We start from the raw sequence: 21865 nt of genomic DNA on the forward strand, positions 1-21865 counted from the left end.
TGTGGCTGCTATAATTCCTTGTACATAGTAGGTACTTAATAAATGTTTGTCAGATTGACTCATTCTACCACCCCCCCCTACCCACACCCCTGAATTTTGTTATAACTTGTCCTATGTAAAAAAGTTTCCTTTTACTTTTGGGTTCTGAAGTAGATTTGCATATAAATCATACTACTGAAACCTTCCTTAAAAGATTAATAATGTTTTGGTAATTATCTATAAATATTTAAAGAAATGAATACTTTGGCACCTTATTTTTTATTATTTCACTGCTTCATTTTCCCCCCAAATTTTGGAAAGGATATTCTTTTAAAAATTGTTCTTTAAAAATTTACTTTACCTGTATCCAGCATCATTGGCATAGCACCTTCCCTTCACCTAAGTAGAGTTTTTGCAACCAAAAATACATCTCTCAAATGTACAAGACAAAATTGAATTACCTGAGATGAGACTCTCTGAGCTTATTTAGATTGTTTTTCAAGTGACAAATCATAGGCTTTCTCCATACCTTTACTTAAAACTTTTTGAAGTTGGCAGGAATTGCTAGAGTTTGCACTCTGCTGTGATTCTGTGATCTCAGAATTCCTTCCATATCAGTATTGGGTTAGTAATTTAATGGTGGAACATTAAAAAGACAATCATAAGATATGTAAAGAAACTTTGAAATAGTTTCTAAAAACAGTAATGGAAAATTTTCAAAAACTTTAAAAAATCATTATTTACATATTGATTCAACATTAATAATGTAAGAGAGCTAGGTAGTGCTTTGGGTATGCACTGGACCTGAAATCAGGAAGAGCTGAGTTCAAATGTGGCTTCATGCACTTACTAGCTGTATTGACTAGCTGGACCTGGTCAAGTCACTTAATCTCTCTACCTGCCTTAGTTTCTTCATCTGTAAAATAGTAGCATCTGATTCCCAGGGTTTTTTTTTAATTTAATTTATTTAGTCAATTTATAACAGTATTCCTTGGTTACAAGAGTTACGTTATTTCCTTCCCTTCCCTACCCCTACCCTTCCCATAGCTGACACACAATTCCACTGGGTATTACATGTGTGCTTGATCAGAACCTATTTCCATGTTGTTGATGTTTGCACTAGGATGTTCATTTAGAGTCTATATCCCCAATCATATCCCCTCAACCCATGTATTCAAGCAGTTGTTTTTCTTCTGTGTTTCTGCTCCCACAGTTTTTCCTCTGGATGTGGATCTTTCTTTCTCGTAGATCCCTCCAAGTTGTTCAGGCTCACTTCATTGCCACTAATGGTGAAGTCCATTACATTCAATTGCACCTCTGTGTACAATGTTTTCCTGGTTCTGCTCCCTTTGCTCTGCATCACTTCCTGGAGGTCGTTCCAGTCTCCATGGAATTCCTCCACTTTATTATTCCTTTTTGCACAATAGTATTCCATCACCAACTTATACCACAATTTGTTCAGCCATTCCCCAATTGAAGGGCATTCCTTCATTTTCCAATTTTTTTCCTACCACAAAGAGCGTAACTATGAATATTCTTGTACAAGTCTTTTTCCTTATTATCTCTTTGGGGTACAAACCCAGCAGTGCTATGGCTGGATCAAAGGGCAGACAGTCTTTTATCGCCCTTTGGGAGGTTTGCTCACTTTTCACATTTCATTATAATAAGAGAAATGAGCTCTTTTTGAAATAACTTTTAATTGAGAAATTGACCAAATCTAAAATAAAGAAATAGTTTTCCCCAAATTTATCAACATTTTCTTATAACCAAATTGATTACAACCTCCCATCAAATTGAAGATTGGTGTTTCTAGATGCAGTTGATTTTGTAATCTTTTCCCCTAACTTCAAACATTGTCGTGCCGTTCGTGAAGTAATAGTCTTATTCCTTATAGAAAAAGAGTAGAAGGACTAATTAGAAATTTTACCTTTGCGAGGAAGTATTTGTCACTAAAGCAAAATATTTGTTTTTTAGGAAGGTCTTGCTATTGTTTATACAACTTGTTATCCTGCCCAGTATACAATCTATGAGCCAGTTATTCGACTTAAAGGGCAAGTAAAAGCCGCACAATCTCAGAGACCATTCAGTTTAAAAGAGGCTCAGAGCTCCTTGTTGAAACCTCATTATTTAAAGTGTCTCCAGCCTACTGAATACAAATCTCTTCAGGGAATTCTGCATGAAATTGGTGGGACTGGGGCATTTGTCTTTCTTTTTGCTCGGGTAAGTATCAGAGACAATAGAATAACACAATCATATGCAAACTAAATTCATATTTCAGTTATTAAAGATGAAACTTGTTCTTGTTTTATGTAAACAAAATTTATATTAAATTTGAATTTTAATGAAAAAAATTTCATAATATTACAAATTGTCAAAACACAGATTTTGCCAGAAATAAATCATTGACCTATTAAATGACCTTCTAGAGTCAAAAAGCTATCGAAACTTTTCTATTACTCACAAATATATATTAGGGTGTTAATTTTAAAGGTCAGATGAAATATTGAAAATGTTGAAGACTGAAAAATTTTTGGCTCTATAATAATACAATAGGCATGCATCATTCATTTAGAATTATTTTCTATCAGTATTACCCCATCTAACCAGGAATGATTAATTGATTTTTCTTGTAGTGTTTTGAATTTGGTGTTCAAACCTGAAAAATCTTAATATGTTTTGACTGTGAGTGAACATAGTTCTTTCATTTGTCAAGGAAAGCAGTACAAATTTTGCTGTGTGGCATCTTATTTCAGTAAAATGGGGATTTCTGCTTATAACTGTCATAAAATAAAAAATATATATATATATCAAGTAGCAGTTGAAAAAAGAATTATAGGTAGCAGTATCATCAGTGAAACTATATTTTTGAGAAACTTTGCCTCCAAAATGAGCCCAACTTTAAAATACTGTTGTGTTACATTATTTTAATTGTATGTTTAGAATTTTTGTTTTTATAAAATTGTAATAAATTTCTAACTTTTTTCAATAAAATATGAGGTAAAAAATCATAAAAATAGCTTAACTTTGTGGATAGATTATTGCCCTTAAAGTCGAACCTATGACCAAATTCCTCTGATATTTACTAACAGTGTGACTAAGCAAGTTTTATGTGCTTTAGGACTTATCTACTAAGTCAGAGGTTTCAGGGATACATTTAGAAATGATGACATATAAAAGCAAAGGCTATCAATAAAAGATAAAAATCTCAGGGAAATTAAATCAAAATTAAAATTCAGGAATCCTTTGAATCTTGCTTTAGTTTTTACTACAAATAGAATTATGCTCATACTTCTCATAATATTATTTGCAAGATGGTCTATAAATTTGTAAGATTGTTACTTTGGCATTTGAATGTATCCACATTAATTTTTTGTTGTTGTTTTTTGTGTTTTGAGAAATTTGGCTTTCTTTCTCAATTTAACATACTTAGGATCTTTGGTTGCTTAGAAGAGAGAAAAAGTAGTAGGTAGAAAATAAATGTTAGAATAACTTTCAAATTATATTAATAGATATAGATTATATTATGTTGGGAAACTATCCTTTTTGAAATATACTCTTAATAAAACATTTTTATCCACTTTATTTTTAGGTTGTTGATATCAGTGGCTGTGAGGAAATTCAAGCTTTAGCACTACAAGTTATACTTTCATTAACAAAATACAACCAGCAAAGGATACAAGAGATAGAGAATTGCAATGGACTTTCTATGATCCATCAGGTGTTGATCAAACAAAAATGTATTGTTGGCTTTCATATTTTGAAGGTATGAGACTATAAGTAGTGTTTTCATACTTTTAAGTTCATTTAAATCCACCTCGTCTAGAAGCTTTACATCAATACTGTTTTGTTTTCAAAAGGGAACTTTTAGTTTTTCCTCTATTCATAGGTAAGTATCATATCACAGCCTACTCATTTGTAATAATTGTTTTGCTTTCTTTAAAATTAATTTTTAGAGGCAGATAATGAGAACTTAAGTTTGAAAGATTCATAATAAAATATTCCAGATTTTATAATAGTCAATTTTTTGTAACATCTTTCCATCTAGTGGCACTTTTGTAGGTTCTGAAAGCACCTTCTTTTGAAAGACTGATTTAATAAATAGATATCTATATGTAACATATACTATTTTTTTCCTTATTTAGTTAAATTGTTTAAAAGCTTTTTTTTTTGGCTGATCAATAATTCTGTAGAATGGAGTGAATTACTATTCTTTGAAAAAAAATTTAAGTCCAAATGTGGAACCAACTGTCCATTAAATTTAAGACAAAATTGAGTTTAACATTACTTAACATTTTAAAAGCTGAATATATAACTAGAAAATACTTAAAAGCTTGATTTTTGAAAAATTATTTACCTAGATGGGTTCATTAAGCACTTTTTTATAACATTAGATTGTCATCAATGTTGAATTTAACATTATAAGTACAAACTTTTCCTACCACAGAAAAATCTAGGTCTTAAAAAAATGTCAAATGAATAAATATTTGGGGTTAAGCTTTTAACAGAATCCTTCTGGATTGAGTTTTTAGAAGTTAATGGTTTTGTGTTTTTGCTTTTTCACATAGACTCTTCTTAAAAGTTGTTGTGGTGAAGAAATTCTCAGCATAAATGAGAATGGGCACTTTAAACTGGATATAGAATCCACTGCAGTAATTCAAGATGTTAAGTTATTAGAAGAACTACTACTTGATTGGAAGATATGGTCTAAAGCAAAGGTATGTACTTTTTAATATTAGTTGTTATTTTTTTAAGAAGGATTTCAATGTAATATTTTTCATTTGGAAAAATATGTAGATTATTTCTATTTGTGATTCATAGGCACTATAATTTAGGGCAGGTCTGTAGGTTGGCCAGTATGGACAAGCACAATAATTGGAGCTATGTATAGTTTAGAGAGAGATAATGGTAAGAATTTGGGAAGAACTAATTTATCAAAATTGGGTCATGAAGTGGGTACCTGGGTGACTCAGTGGATTGAACACCAGGAGGTCCTAGGTTCAAATCTTGCCCCAGACACTTCCTAGCTAACTTAACCCCCATTGCCTAGCTCTTACCACTCTTCTGCCTTAGAATTGTTACATACTGATTCTAAGACAGAAGGTAAGGGTTGTGTTTTATTTTTTTTAATGGAGCGTGAAGAATTAGTATGTTGCATCAAGTGAAATCAGGAAACAGATCAATTTGTGAAGTTGATGCTGTAGGATAGAAGTCAGTGTTCAAGAATCAAAACCGGAGTCATAAAGGTATGGTCAAGGAATCAGAAAGCCTGCAACTGAATGAACAGAGATTTAAGGTAGGACAGTAAAAGTAGAAGACTTCAAGTCTATAGGTACTGATCAATGTTTAACTGAAGTATAAAGGATCAATTAAGGAACTGAATGTAGACTGAGACTAGGGTCAGTACATGCAATACATTAAGGCAATATTTCTAGGCATCAGTGCTCACATGGCCAAGTATTGAAGAGCCCATAGAACTCAAGTACATAGTTATCATTAGAAGCAACTGTTTTCTGAGGTTATAGCATGCATGACTCGGTGGAATTTGCATAATATTAATAGCTGGAGCTTTTAATATCATTAGGAAACAAACCAAATAAAAGTATACTTGAAGTGGTAATATATAAGTAACAGTTCATTCTGCAAATGTTGAGAGCTGAGTGCATAACATTTTATGGTTACAGAGCATTTTATAGATGGTTCTCACTACATCTCTGAACTCTGTAGTGCAAGCATCATTACCTCCATTTTTATATGTTGGGGAAGAAAAGGGGAGTTACCATGTTGTTAGTATTTGCATTAGGGTGTTCATTTAGAGTCTCTCCTCTGACCTGTCCCCTCAACCTTGCTTTTCCTCGGTGTTTCTACTCCCACAGTTTGTCCTCTGCTTATGGATAGTGTTTTTCTCCTAGATCCCTGCAGATTGTTCAGGGACATTACACCACCACTAATGGAGATGTCTCCACACACATTTTTCTAAGTTGTATGATCAAACTTATCTCCCTCCCTTCCTTACTCCTGGTACTAGCAGGCAATTTGAACTGGACTATACATGTATTATCATGCAATACATATTTCCATACTGCTCATTTTTTTGTGAGTAATCTTATAAAGCCAAAATCCCAAAACAAAAACCGAAATAAACAATTGGAAAATCATATGCTTTCATCTGCATTCTGACTCCACCAATTCTTTCTCTGAAGTTGGAGAGCATTCTTTGTCTAAGTCCCTTATAATTGTCCTGGATCATTGTATTGCTGATAATAGTTAAGTCTTTCACAATTGATCATTCCACGATATTGCTGTTACTGTGTACAACGTTCTTTTTGTTCTGCTTATTTCACTCTGCACCAGTTCATGTTCTTTCTGAAATCATTTCATCATTCAATTGATGGACATCCCCTTAATTTCTAATTCTTTCCCTGCACAAAAAGAGCAGCTGTAAATCTTTTTGTACAAGTAGGTCCTTACCTCCCCCTTTTTTAAATCTTCTTTGGGATAAAGACCTAGTAGAGTTATTACTGGATCAAAGGGTATGCATTGTTTTAGAACCCTTTGGGCATAATTCCAAATTGCCCTCTAGAATGGTTGGATCAGTTCACAACTCCTCCAGCAATGCTTTAGGGTCCTTGCCACATCCCCTCCAACATTTATCATTTTCCCTTACTGTTATATTGGTCAATCTGATAGATGTGAGGTGGTAAACTCAGAGTTTTTTTTTTTAATTTTTTAATTTGCATTTCTCTAATCAATCTCTAATCATATTTTCATATGATAATTGATGCCTTTGATTTCTTCATCTGAAAACTGTAAAGACAGAGTCTTAAGGAACATCTATATATAATATATAAGAGAAAAGGAATAAGAACCAATGAAGAAGGATGCAGTGTCAAATAGAATATTTACCCTAATATATAGCCATATATATTAGGGTAAGCTTTTTTCCTTTCTTTTTTTAGGGTTTATTAACTAGGCAATAACAGAAAAAAAAATTTAAGGCCTCAAATTTGATCAACTTAATTATATCTTTTTTGTTGGGGAAAAATAGATGATGGATATGGCAAGTTATTCATAGCTAATAGAGTTGAAGATTATTTTTGGATTTTGTTTTAGGGGGATTATCCCTATTCTTATAAATAATCAAATGTTTAATATATATTTAAGAAGGAGGATTTTTTTAAGTAAGGAAAGAAGGAAGGTACTAAGAGGTGGCATGGTCCTAATGGTTAGGGAGCCAACATTGGAGTTAAGTGGACTTGGGTTTAATCCCACCTCCAGTACATACTGACTGTGATTGTAATAGCCTAAGTGAGTCCATAAGACTCTTAAATTACATAACAATTGTTCTGTACAGATAATTTCCTCCCTTTAGAGTTCTCTATGCCAATGAAATAATAGAATTCAGACAAAAAAATTATTTTTAGTCTACATTTTCAAGAGTAGAATTTCTCATCACCTGATCTGTAAAATGAGAGGGATTGAGAAAGATGGCATCTGAGGACCCTTCAAGTTCTAAATATATGAGTCTATGAGTTTATGAAATTGCTTGATGAGATTGGCATAGTAATCTGCAAGTTGATTTGTTTTTTGGCATCTTGGTATTTAAATTTCTGTAAAAAATAAATTATGTAGTTTAAACTTTATTATTTTGTTTCAGTGTCACAACAAGTATTGTGACACCCTACATATTGTTAGCATTATTTGAGTAAGCACTGCTTTTTAAAATAAGTGTAGGAAATAAGGGATTTTATATGTACATTGACCATTTTAGTGCTATTTTTTTTACTTAAATTTGTCAAGCAAAGTAATATTAATGATGTCTTTATATATTGAGTAGATGGCTTACTTTTTCAGATGAAATGTCTTCTTAGGATATTTGTATGTCATTTATTGCTGGAATGTGGCCATTTATTAAGGCATCAAATGCAAGCATTGTAGAAAGAGTGCTGTATTTGAAATTAGAGGACCAGAGACCAATTTACTATTTAATGTGTGTGTGACCTTGGGCAAATCATTTAACCTTTCTAGGTTTCAGTTTCTTTAATAATAAAATCGGGGAGGGGGGATCAGATGAGGTGATTAGTTCCTAAAAGCTCTTTTAGCTCTAATTCTACAATTCTAAAATTATAGTTTCAAGAAATATTCTGAATTCTTATGAGTGTTTTCTATTTTTTGCTTAAGGATTAAGTGCTGACTGTATAAGGATACTTACAGTTCATTTCATTAAGCATTTGTTAAATGCTTGCTATGCATAAGGTTCTTAGGATACAAAAATTCAAATGAAACCTTTCTAAAACTCAGGGAGTTTTACATCATCAGGCAAGTGAACAAAAATACAAAATAAATACAAAGCAGTTTGGTGTAGGAGGGCACTAACACACTGACAATAAAAATTATAGGAGTTAATGTTTCCAATAAATTTGATCATCATTAAGAATATGGCTAAATGGGTATGTAGAATGTATTTTTTGAAAGCCATTTACCATGTTTCAGTTTGCTCATTGGCTAATTGATATTGCTTATTTTTCCAGCAAGGTGTTTGGGAAACTCTCTTGGCAGCTCTTGAAGTCCTTATTAGAGCTAATCACCACCTACAGATGTTTAACATCAAGCAGTTATTGAAAGCTCGAGTGGTTCATCACTTTCTACTTACTTGTCAGGTTTTACAGGTACTTTAACAAAATTTGAATTTTCATATTCCTTTTTTTAAAAAATGCAAAATCTTTCCAGTTGCCTCTATAGTACTTAGGATAATAAACATTTGTGGAGAGATTAAATTTGTACTTCTTGGCCCTCAAAGGCCAGAACTAGGAGCTTTGTATGGAAATTATATAAAGGCTGATTTGGGCTCTGGGTAAGGAAAAACTTCCTAAGAATTAAAATAATCTAAAAGAAGAATGAAGGCAGCTGGGTGACTCTGTAGATAAAGTGCTGGACCTGGAGTCAGAAAGACTTATCTTTCATGAGTTCAAATCCAGTCTCAGACACTTTATAGCTCTGCCATCCTAGATGAGTCATTTAACCTTGTTAGCCTTGGTTGGACTCTTCTACAAAATTATCTAGAGAAGGAAATGACAAACCACTCCAATATCTTTGCCAAGAAAACCCCCAAATGGGGTCATGAGGAGTCAAACATGACTAAAATGACTGAACAAGATCAACAAAAGAGAAAAAAAAAGACAATTGTGTCTGGCAGTAGCTGGTTCCATATCAAATAGTGGATAATAGCTAAGATTTGTTTCTTTTGAGGCTTGTGAAGTACTTTACACATGTTATCTAATTTGACCCTCTTACTTAAATATCAGTTACTATTCCTTCCATCCTCCTTTATGTATTTATAGAAATTTGAAGAATACTCCATCTCTCTAAACCTGAAAGGGAGGTGATTTCTTGCAGAGTTGAGCAGAAGAGTTAGGATATCTGTTCCTCTCCTCACTTCTACTTCCAGATCATTCTTCTGCTAAAGTCATTTCTCCATCAAAGTTCATACAGTCTAATTCTATTATCATTTCCTTATAGTCAGTGATTTCAGTAATTACTATCCTGCACCCTAGAATTTCTCATCACCCTCTCCCTGTTCTTTTCCCTTGACCGTATGCCTGTTTCTGTTTTGTTAATTCTCAATTCTGTGATACTTCACAGCTTAATTTCTGTTGTTGTGTTGTTTCAGGCATATCCAACTCCTCATAACCCGGTTTGGGGTTTTCTTGGCAAAAATACCATAGTGGTTTATAATTTCTCCTGTTTATTTTATGGATGCAGAAACTGAGATAAATAAGGTTAAGTGACTTATTCAAGATCAATCACATAGCTAGGAAGTATCTGAGGCCAGATTTGGATTCAAGGCTTTCTGACTTTAGGCCTGGCCCTCTATTCACTGCACCACCTAGCTGCTGCTGGTTAATCATTATTACTTAATGAAGTTCCCCCTAACCCTCCATCTTGTCTCCAAGTTGCTGAGCCTGATTGATGTTCATTTAGTCCTGAATAGCATTTCCCCAGTTGACTTCCCCTCTTTCAAGGATAAAATTAGCTTTAAAGCAAGCTGAGAAATTTTAAACTGTTTTCATTTTAGAAGAGAGAACTTTAGTGGGTATATGTATAATTATATTGTGCCTCTGTTTGAGACTTAGCATTATAGAACTTTAGAGTTGGAAGGGACCTTAGAAATTATGTATTCCAACTGGCTCATTTTGCAGATAAGAAAACTGACATCACAAGGTTGATTGATTTGCCTCAGGTTTAACATCTAGGTAAATGGAATAGAATCCAGATGTCTTGATCACCAGTCTATAGCCCCTTCCATTATACCATATCTGCATTGTCTCTAGTCTTTAGAGAATTTAAAATTTTGGGCTGTATACAGTGAGAGAGTATAATATTAAATAACATTCAATAGTACTCTTTAATAATGCTAATTATTCAACACTAATCCAGTTATAAATGTCTGATTTGTAGAAGTCAGTTACCTAAACAACTTTAGGTATATGAGGACTTCTTTCCATGCAGGAATTCTATTATTGGAGATTCTATAGCCTATAAGTATCAAAGCAGGTTTTGAACCCAGGTGTTTTTGACCCTGAGCATCTCTCTCTTTTAAGCTAAATATTCTTCTTTTAAATCAATATACTGTTTTAAGTGAAGATTGTTGTTATTTGAGAGTTCTCTTTAAGGTCATATTTTTGTTGTTTTCAGGAACATAAAGAGGGGCATCTGACATCTATGCCTCGGGAGGTTTGTGGCTCATTTGTGAAAATAATTCAAGAAGTTCTTGGTTCACCCCCAGATCTGGAATTATTGACGCTTATTTTCAACTTCCTCTTAGCAGTTCACCCTCCTACTAATACTTATGTTTGTCATAATCCTACCAACTTCTACTTTTCCTTGCACATAGGTAGGTATGTTCACCTGTTAGATTATATTTAATCTTATTTTTTACTTTCTATTTCATTCAAAATAACATTAGGTATTTATTAAGAAGCTCTGTGGAAGGCACCATCAGAGCAAGACATTCTTTGGTTCAAAAATTGTCAGTGATACTCCACAGCTTTTTGTTTTTTAGTCTGGCATTGAGTCCTCCAAAGTTTGGCAACAGCCTTTTCCCAGCATTATTTCACCAGTCCCTTCTCTTATGTATACACCATATTTTCCAAAGTTGGTTAGATTTGACAGGCAAATGTGTGTACTATAATAGGACATGAATGTAGTATTTTAGTGGAGACCCAACCCTTAAAATGCAAAAGGACAAACTATGCTCCCATTGCATACAAAGCACTGTGCCAGATTCTAAGTAGTATTCTAGTAGAAATTCTAAAAAACATATGATTCTCCCGAGAGGGGTACATTCTAGTGAATAAAATAATTATGTCAATAGAGGGAATAATATACTTAATATATTACAGAGGTAATAATAATTTACAGTAAATGCATTAAGAGAGATACAAAAAAAGTACTGTGTGAGGTCTGATTGGAACAGTTGTTTTTGAACTTGGGGACCATGGAAGGGTTCCTACAGAAGATGGCATTTAAGTTGAGCTTTTAAGATGTAACTTCAGTTCAGAAAGGAAAAGATGACATTACATAGGGAACAAAAGGAGCTTAGGCATAGATTTGCAAGAGTTCAATGCCTGTTCAGAGTCAGAGAATAAATTTTGGCTTGGAGCATAGAATGTCTGAAAGGACTTAATATGAGAAAAAGCTAGGTGACAGCTCAAATGCCAAACAGAAGAACTTAAACTTCACTTAGAAACAATAAAGTTATTCACTGAATAATTTTCCCCCCACTTTAGCAGAGGAGTGATATGAATAGATCTCTCGAATTACAAACATGAGAGATTTAACAAATGATTATTCCACTCACAGTAACATTAGAAAGAGAAATATGTTTAGCAGGAAAGATGATGAACTTAATCCTCTTAAATTTGAAGTATTACTGGGACTTTCAGGTAGAGATGACCTATGGACAGAAAAGTATGTCTGGAACATTGAAGAAGTGTCAAACTACAGATAGTAATTTAGTAGTCATCTGCAAGGAGTTGGTAATTGAAGTTGTGGAAGTGAATGAGATACATTGGATGTTTAATCAGTATATGATGAGGTTACTGTTTTAGTGGTAGTAGTGATGGGAGGGATGAAGTGTAAAAATTAAACAGTGAATGAATAGTGATCAAACAATGCCATTGAAGATGGACTCCTATTTCAGAGTTTAGCTGTGAAAGGAAGAAGGAAACAGGTGTCAGAAGTGAATTTCTCTCTCTCCAGTGTCACTTTCTTTTTGATGTTATCTCTCAGTGACCTGGAGGTCAAATACCACTGAGTAAATTCAGGTATAGACAAGCAAACTAACAAGAAAGAAAACAATGATTCCATGGGCACTGCCCCCGGGCAGCCCAGGCAAATTGAGAAACTATGATTTGTTCCTGGGATGCGACCTGTGAGAGTTAATGGGTGGAGAAAAAGCTTATAAGTTGACACCAGGAGCAAGTGGGAGTCTTGGGTACCCTTGTGAAGGATTAGAGTGGACCTTTGGTGCAGTGTAACTAGGAGCCCACAATGGCTGCAACAGATTAGAAAGGTTAAATGTCTCTCTATGTCTCCTCTACTTTTTCTTCTCTTTCTTACTACTACTACTTTTGATTTAATAAAGTTATTAAGCTACTACCAGTCTCATAATTTTAAGTATTACACAGGGATAAGGAAAGGTTTTTCTTTATAATGGTTTTCAGTTTGTTGAAGAACTAATCAGTTTCTTAGATGTCTCTCATTAGAGAGAGATGATGATATGATAGGAAATGATTAATGGTGCAAAGTCTGCAGGAAATAAGAAATCAAGTACATTTACTGTGGTCAGAAATCATTTTTTAGGGAGTGAAGGAAAATACATGATTAGGTAGAGAGAAGAGTATATAATGATAAGAGATGTTTGAAAAGTAACCCTGAGAGTCAAGATAAGATTCAAGGTTTCCTCCAACTTGGGAAGCGAAGTAGAAAAGGTGATACAGAGCTAGAAGTAGTGTGGTGGGTATTGTGAAAAGTACAGAATCCTTGTGAAGGCATCAATTGTCAAGCACTGTTGATTCTCTTCCAACATTTTCTCCTCATAAAACTACCACCTACTTTTTCCCCAGTCATTCTCCCTAACTCCATTTGTTCACTTCCTCCAATCCAACACTGCTCAAAATCATATTCCTAAAATACAACTATGATTGTATCACTCCCCTGGTCAAAATCTTCAGCAGTTACCCATTGCACCAAGGATGATTTGTTCTGGAGGTTGGCAAATGAACCTATTGAGGATATGGAAAGTATTGCATAAGTTGAAGGTTTCCAAAGAGATGTTAAAATATGACACTAAAACAATGGGTCTCAGTGACATTAGGGAGCAAAAATAGGCTATATTGTTCTTTGTCAACATGGAATCTAGAAGGCCCCAAATTTGTGACCTAGAAAGATTTAGTGACTCCCCAGTTTTTATTTAGCTCAGAGGTGAAAGCCTCAGGTTTGAGCCTGTTCCAGTGAGAATCCACAATCCACTTCAGATGGGGACTAAGCCTAAGCCAAGTGACTCTTCTAGTCTCCAGAAGCCTCTCCCAGTATGTCACATCCACCTTCTGAGGATGGACTTTAAGCTTTCAAGGCTGACTTGCTGCCTACAGCATCAAAGAGTCACTCACAAATCCACAAGACTTCCTTCCTTTGAGAGCCATTTACCCGGCCCCTCTGCTAACCAGACTCCTGACTCAACCCCAAACGGGTTGTGTGGGTATCTCAAGTCTTGGGGTCCTCCTTAGCAAGAAGGCTCAGGCACCTGGGACTTCAGATCTTGGTGGGACCTCCAAAATGTTGACTGGGAAGAAACACAGAATTATTAAATAGTTAAAATCACTCTTTAATTAAGGGAGAAAGGGTTCAGTGCAATTGTAGGCCTCAACCCAGAGCTGCGTGCCACACACACAACTGCACAGAGTCCAAGGACTGAACTCTGGACTTTGACCCCTAGAAGTGCCACCTTGCTAGATGACGACTCTGTACAACATGGGGCTCAAACCCACAACCCTGAGATCGAGTCTAAATGCCCTACCTACTGAGCTAGCAGGGCTGATGCTTCACAATGGGCACAAAAGGAAAAGACCCAGCCCAGGGCTGGACCACCTCAGTAAAGGACTTTAGCCTAAGGGAGAAACCATTGGGATAAAAGATGTACTTAACACATCTTAAAGTCTATTGTTAGTCTGAGATCTGTGAAGTAGGACTTTCCCACTGAGAGGAACTCTCACATGACAAGGTCAAACCTGGGGTTTCTACCTCCAAGCTAAGTAAACTTGGGATCAACAAATCCCTCTAAGTTTGGGAACTTCTAGATTCCACGTTGACACCTTCTTTCCTATTAATTACCTCCTATAATCTATAAGTAGATATTTATTGAGCCCCTTCCATATACCCATCATTGTGATAGTTCTTTGTGAAGAATTTAAGAGAAATAGAAAATATAATAAGGTTCTTAAGAACAAAGATTCTATGGTTAGGTACATATTGAATAGATCTGCAAATATCACTTCAGATGTCCCCTCAATCAATGTAGATCACAACCTATCTTTGCCTGCCCATCTTATATAATTCATGTTTTATATCCTCCCACAAATTGTGTAATAAAGTAAATAAACCCTAGAGACAGAAAAGAAGTGCTAATCTTTGGTTGTAACTCTAAATGCAATACAAAAATTCTATGTAAGCAGTAATCTGCTTACATATTTCCCTCAAAACTGTTGTGATGTTTCTAGAATTTGTTGTAGGGTTTTGGTTTTTTTGGGAGGAGGTTGCCTTTTGACTCATGTGTGTATACTTTTGCGTAATTTGCAAACAGAATTTCCTTAACAAATTGTTTTTAACCAAATCATGTCTTGTAAACTGTTCATAGAAAACCCAGGGATAAAATGAACTGAAGTGCTTAAATTATATTATTGTAGTAGAAAATACAGGAGGTAGAAGATAACTGAAAAGACTAATGCCAAATTGGATTCAAATCTATAGCTCCTGAAAACAGTTTTAACAACAAAACCCAACATTTTTCAGTAACTATGGAAAACAGTTAAAATAAATTTGCCATTAAAGCCCTTATATCATGTTGATATAGGAAGATATAAGAACCACAAGGACACATGGTACATGACATTTTATCTACAACTCCTGCTTGCTTTACTGAGCTCCTAGTCTCACAATTCAGTTGCTGCCTTCTGCTTCAGATGAAGATTCTTCTTCTGCATTCTTGAGCCACTCTACAATTTTTTTCATTTGCTCAAGAAAGACACTTTCCCCTTTTGCAACATATGCATCTTTATACCACTTCAAAATGGGCCCTTCACTCAGGACGTTAGCTTTATAAAAAAGCACCACGATTTTCTGGAAGACTTTCATGAAGTGAATGGTTTGTCACAGTACTCCTGAATCTTCAGTAACAAAGTCAGCTCAGACTGACCTTGAGTAGTAAAGGCAGCAAGTAGGGGGCTATATTGCTTCAAATGCTTGATGGCTTGCTCTGCTACCAGTAAGATATTAAGATTTGGAGCAGTAGATCCTCAAGCTGAAGGTCCTGAGTTCAATCCTCAGGAGGGTGTGATATACTGGGAGAGGCTTCTGGAGACTAGAAGAGTCACTAAACACCTTAAAGTCTATTGTTAGTCTGTCTTCCAGGCAGTAAAGTAGGACTTTCCCTTAGGGAGGAACTCCCAAGTGACAAGGTCTAAACTGGAGCCTTCACCCTTAAGCTAAATCTAATGGGGTTCATTTAATCTTTCTAGGCTACAAGTTTGGGGGCTTATAGATTCCATGTTGACAGTTCCACAGTGCTCATTATGCTTAACTAGACTATACCTATAGTGGTCTGTTCCAGGATATTGTATTTCTTCATCTCTTCCCTGACATACAAAATTATATCCTTCAATGGATCATGACATTTGTTGTTGAAGTTCTTTCTGTAGCTCTTTACAAGCTCCTATGGTTTGCTGGTTCCGAACCTACTCAGAAAGTTCTTTTAGAACTGTTTCGGTAAAATGTTTTGTGAAGTGCTCAATACTTTGCTTGTTGGCTGAAAAAAGTTCCATCAGTCTGTTGTCCATGCTGACTTTTTGAAGACTAGCAGCTACTGCATTGATATATTTTTCATTTATCCATGATTTAAAGAGCTTTACAGCAAAGACCATTGAAATGCCTTCTTTAACCAAATTCTCATTATAAAGGCTGTTAAGAATTGATGCATTAAGTGTCCCATTGGCCAGAGGAACCTGAGGCAAAATGGCTAGTTTGTTCCTCTCAGAATCAGAAAAACCCTTTAAGAATAGCAGCTGCTTTTTAACTTCATCCTGAAATCCCTTTTCAAGGTATTGCCTGATTAACTTGTTGAATACCTGAGCAAAGGTTTTCATGGTCTCTAGGTCTTCTTGTGCTGCAAATACACAGATATCTATATGCATCATGTCATCTGCCAGTGTACCACCTGGGGCCAACATGCCACTAGAATGTCAGAGTGTTTCTGCATATTGGCGATAATCAAGTTTTGCCCCAGAAGCATTATGAAATTTTGTTACTGCTTCCAAATCAGTGCCAAATTTCAAGTTAAACCTTGAATAATACAGTCTTGAAACTGAAAGTTAAACCTCTCTTTTTCATCTCTTTTCTAGTTTTAAAACACTGAACTGATAGTGTTGGCTTTTGCTGCTTTTTATTATTCATAAAAGACACCCCAGATGGGTGTTAGATTTAAAATAGTTTTGAGTGTTAAATAGTTGTAGATAAGTGAGTGGGAGCCATAAACTGTGATAATTAAAATGTTTAGGAGCAAGGGAAATATATATATCAATTATGACCGCTGAAATATGTTTTCTACTGTGTCTTGGTTTTTTATAAATATAAGATGGTCTCCAGGGAATATATTCCCAATTTATGAATATGCCCAAGACAACTGGGTTTTATAGAGAAATTTAATTTATAATACACTGATTAATCAATAGAAAAAGAGAGAAAGTAAGAAAGGAATAAGAATGAATAAATCAGTCAGTTGGTTTTATCACTCACCCAAGATCTCTCTAGGTAAGGCTTCTCATGCCAACCTCAGGCTCCACCTTCAAGAGAGCCTCCTATCAAGAAATGTTTCCAGAGAATTCTCCTCCTTCAGAGCAAGCCTTCTCTCCTGGTCCTCCCACAGAGCAACCTCCTCAGTCCTCCTTCAGAGCCACCTCGCTCAAGAGCAAAACCTCCTCTGGCCCTTCCCCCTGTCCTCAGACCCTGCTATCTTTAAGGAAACCATCTAAGTCCCCTCCCCTCAGTTCTCACATCTACCAATCACTGTCCATGTCTCCCCTGTGCCAATGGTGGCTCTAGCTTAACCCAGGACCACCCATAGGTCTGCCCCCCTTTGCACATGTCTGTTGAAGGTCATATTCTCAAATAATTAAATTTTGATCTATGCTGCAGCCCTTCCTAAATCCTGTTAGGCTGAGTAGGATGGAGATTGTAAGTTCCAAGACCTGGTTCTGTCATTCCAAGTATCTCTATTGTATCAATTCTAAAATCAATCATGACTCAAAGAACTTCCTGTTCTATGCTTAAGCATAGGTCAAAGCCCTTTCCATTGTTCAGCAAAAGGTTTCTGTCCTAAAGCAGTCCCAAGTAGGGAGGAGAGGGATCCTCCCATGCCAAGGGGGTTCACATTCCAATAGAGTTCTTACTATCAGTAGGAAATTTTTTCCAAGAATGAAACTTTCCAATGGTGAAATTTCCAACATTCACAAGTCTAAGAAATTTTAAGGTTTACAAGGTCCTGGGTGGGGTCACATGGCACGGGGACAGGCAGTGGTGAACAGGCCAGGCTCTGGCTACTGGATCAACCCCTCCCCTAACCGCACCACATCCCCTTCCCCAGGAGCAACTCCAAATCCAGGTCCCAGCTTGGACTGGGCTTGGTCTCATGTGGCTGCCACCACTACCCTCATCACCTCAGCATGGGCCTCCACCACCTTCCCACCTAGGCACAGAAGGGCCTAGTGGCCTGCCTCCCACCTGCCCCCCTGCCTAAACCCCTAGTTTTAGATTTTTAAACTCTGCTATTTGCCTTAAAGTAAATGCTTGTTCTATTTTTAGTTCTTTGTTAAAAGTTGAATTTAAAGCCCTAAATAAAAATATTTAATTTAGTGAATTTTTCTTTTGTCAACTTGGAATCTAGAAGTCACCAGTTTATTTAGGAAGGAAGTAGAGGCCCCAGGTTTTGACCTTGTCACAGGAAAGTTTTCCCCTTGAGGGAAGGTCCCACTTCACCAGACAATAGACATCCACTTCAGGTGGGAGATAAGCCCCATCAGAAGTCCAGTGACTCTTCTAGTCTCCAGAAGCCTTTCCCAGTTTATCATACCCTCCTTCTGAGGATCGAACTTGGGACCTTCAGCTTGCCTTTCCAGACTGTCCTGCTGCCTGTAGCGCCAAAGAGTCACTTGAGACAAGGTCAAAACCTGGGGCCTCTACTTCCTTACTAAATAAACTGGGGACTTCTAGATTCCATGTTGACACTTTTCTTATGGTTCTTTTCTCAAGGAAAACATTTCTTGACTGTTAAATTGTTCCTCTTGTTTTATTCTAGATGGCAAGATATTTCAGGAAAAAGTACAATCAATCATGTACCTGAGACATTCCAGCAGTGGAGGAAAGTCTATTGCTAGTCCTGGATTTAAGGTTATAAGTCCATCTGGCTTTGCTGCTTCATTCTCTGAAGGTAACATTAGTTATAACACTTCCTCCATCCAACTCATTTTTAGCCTTTGAGATTTATAAAAATATATAATTTAGTATTAGTAATATGGTTTAAATAATTTCTACTTATTGAAGTGAAGACTAAGTTACAGAAAAATTATTTTTATGGAAATACAACTTTATTATATTGTCTTTTATATGAAAAAGTACATTAAAAATAGCCTACCAAATTTCTGTTTAACCTGTATCTTCAGAAGAGCTGTTGAAGTGAATATTCAAGAAATAAATGTTCCAAACAGAAGGAAATTCAAATACTCTAGAGTTTTTTACCTCCCTATGGTCTCTACCATGCTCATTCATCTTAATTCTGTTCAGGTCCATTTCTCTTTCTTATCTTGCCACTATTTATTGGCAGCTTTCTTCTACTTTTGACTTAGCCTTCTATTCACTTCCTTCCCTATCACTGACTGTTCTATTCCATACCATTTCTCTCATTTCCCATATAACTTGTCCTTGTCTTTACCCCCAAATTGTAAAATAGTGGAGATATAGTCATCATTACTCAGATTTTTAGTTTATTTAATATTCTACTCTAATTTTGTTTCTCCACTAAAATGCCTATGCAATTCTCCAACAGTTTCTGTGGCTTTTAGTAAAAATAACCTAAAACTTTGTTGTATTAATCTTAGTAGTAGTTTTTTAATAGTATCCATTTTTTAAATTTTAAACTTTATTTTATTTGGTCATTTCCAAACATTATTCACTGGAAACAAAGATCATTTTCTTTTCCTCCCCACCCCCCCTCCCACCACCTTTCCTCTCTCATAGCTGACGCACGATTCCACTGGTTATCACATGTGTTTTTGACTCGAACCCATTTCCCTGTTGTTGGTATTTGCATTAGAGTGTTCATTTAGAGTCTCTCCTCAGTCATATCCCCTCCACCCCTGTAGTCAAGCAGTTGCTTTTCATTGGTGTTTTTACTCCCACAGTTTATCTTCTGCTTGTGGATAGTGTTTTTTAGATCCCTACAGATTGTTCAGGGACATTGCATTGACACAAATGCAGAAGTCCATCACCTTCGATTGTACCACAAGGTATCAGTCTCTGTGTACAATGTTTTCCTGGTTCTGCTCCTTTCGCTCTGCATCACTTCCTGGAGGTTGTTCCAGTCTCCATGGAATTCCTCTACTTTATTATTCCTTTTAGCACAATAGTATTCCATCACCAACATATACCACAATTTGTTCAGCCATTCCCCAATTGATGGGCATCCCCTCGTTTTCCAGTTTTTGGCCACCACAAAGAGTGCAGCTATGAATATTCTTGTACAAGTCTTTTTCCTTATTATCTCTTTGGGGCAAACCCAGCAGTGCTATAGCTGGATCAAAGGGCAGACAGTCTTTTAGCACCCTTTGGGCATATTTCCAAATTGCCCTCCAGAATGGCTGGATCAATTCACAACTCCACCAGCAATGAATTAGTGTCCCCACTTTGCCACATCCCCTCCAGCATTCATTACTTTTCATAGCTGTCATGTTAGCCAATCTGCTAGGTATGAGGTGATACCTCAGGGTTGTTTTGATTTGCATCTCTCTGATTATAAGAGATGTAGAGCACTTTTTCATGTGCTTATTAATAGTTTTGATTTCTTTGGCTGAGAACTGCCTGTTCATGTCCCTTGCCCATTTATCAATTGGAGAATGGCTTGATTTTTTTGTACAATTGATTTAGTTCTTTGTAAATTTGAGTAATTAAACCTTTGTCAGAGGTTTTTATGAAGATTGTTTCCCAATTTGTTGCTACCCTTCTGATTTTGGTTACATTGGTTTTGTTTGTACAAAACCTTTTTAATTTGATGTAGTCAAAATTATTTATTTTGCATTTTGTAACTCTTTCTAAGTCTTGCTTGGTTTTGAAGTCTTTCCCTTCCCAAAGGTCTGACATGTATGCTATTCTGTGTTTGCCTAATTTTCTTTTAGTTTCCTTCTTTATGTTCAAGTCATTCACCCATTTTGAATTTATCTTGGTGTAGGGTGTGAGGTGTTGATCTAAACCTAATCTTTCCCACACTGTCCTCCAATTTTCCCAGCAGTTTTTATGAAATAGTGGATTTTTGTCCCAAAAGCTGGGATCTTTGGGTTTGTCATATACTGTCTTGCTGAGGTCGCTTGCCCCCAGCTATTCCGCTGATCCTCCTTTCTGTCTCTTAGCCAGTACCAGATTGTTTTGGTGACCGCTGCTTTGTAATATAGTCTGAGATCTGGGACTGCAAGGCCCCCTTCCTTTGTATTTTTTTTCATTATTTCCCTGGATATTCTTGATCTTTTGTTCTTCCAAATGAACTTTGTTATGGTTTTTTCTAAATCAGTAAAAAAATTTTTTGGAAGTTCCATGGGTATTGCAATAGTATCCATTTTTAAAGATCACTGAATATGAGAGTTAGAAGGGATCTTATTATTCATCTTGTTTTTCTAAACACAAAAGGAACAACCACTGTATAACATAGCCAAGAAGTGATCATCTAGCCTCTGTGTAAAGCTCTCCAAAAGAGAACCCACCACCTCTCTAGGCATCCCATTCCACTTTAAGGCAGCTCTAATTATTTGAATTTTTTTTTTCTGACATCAAGACTAAATTTGCTGCTTTGTAACATTGATCAATGCTTTTGGTTCTTTTACCTGAGACCAAGAAGAACTAATCCTTCTTCTATACCATAGTTCTTTAAACAGCCTTGATATGTCATGACCTCTAGCTAAGCCTTTATAATTCTGGATACTCTTCAACTTATCAGTATTTTTCTTAAACTGTGGCACCCTGAACTAAATACAGTACTTCTGGTGAAGTATAAAAAGAGTAGAATATAGTAGACTATCACCTCCTTATTCCTGAAAACGATCCCAAATTAATGTAGTTTAAGATTTCATTTGAGGGGGGGGGATGATGATATATCCTCATTGAATTAGTCAGTAAGCATTTATTAAGCACATGCTATGTACCAGACACTGATAAGTTTTTTGGATGTGAAAAGAGGCAATAGACAATCCTTGCCCCCAAATAGCTCATAATCTAATGAAATAGACAACAAGCAAACAAATGTACAAATAAGCTATATACAGTATAAATAGGAAATAAGAGAGGAAAAGCCTTA

At 35.8% G+C, this 21865-nt stretch overlaps 1 protein-coding gene and 1 pseudogene across 4 annotated transcripts in view; one reads left to right on the forward strand and one right to left on the reverse strand.

The window, feature by feature from the left end:
* LYST (lysosomal trafficking regulator) overlaps positions 1-21865 on the forward strand; it is a 248382-nt gene that overhangs the window by 111793 nt on the left and 114724 nt on the right. For all 4 annotated transcript variants that reach the window (XM_056816097.1, XM_056816099.1, XM_056816098.1 and 1 more), the window contains 6 exons: positions 1954-2199; positions 3569-3742; positions 4545-4694; positions 8508-8645; positions 10672-10870; positions 18605-18736. In XM_056816097.1, coding sequence (XP_056672075.1) covers positions 1954-2199; positions 3569-3742; positions 4545-4694; positions 8508-8645; positions 10672-10870; positions 18605-18736 — 1039 coding nt within the window. The remainder of the gene's footprint in view (positions 1-1953; positions 2200-3568; positions 3743-4544; positions 4695-8507; positions 8646-10671; positions 10871-18604; positions 18737-21865) is intronic.
* LOC103102857 (eIF5-mimic protein 2-like) lies at positions 15196-16713 on the reverse strand (annotated as a pseudogene).

This window comes from Monodelphis domestica, chromosome 2 (genome assembly GCF_027887165.1).
Source record: "Monodelphis domestica isolate mMonDom1 chromosome 2, mMonDom1.pri, whole genome shotgun sequence".
Lineage (NCBI taxonomy): Eukaryota > Metazoa > Chordata > Mammalia > Didelphimorphia > Didelphidae > Monodelphis > Monodelphis domestica.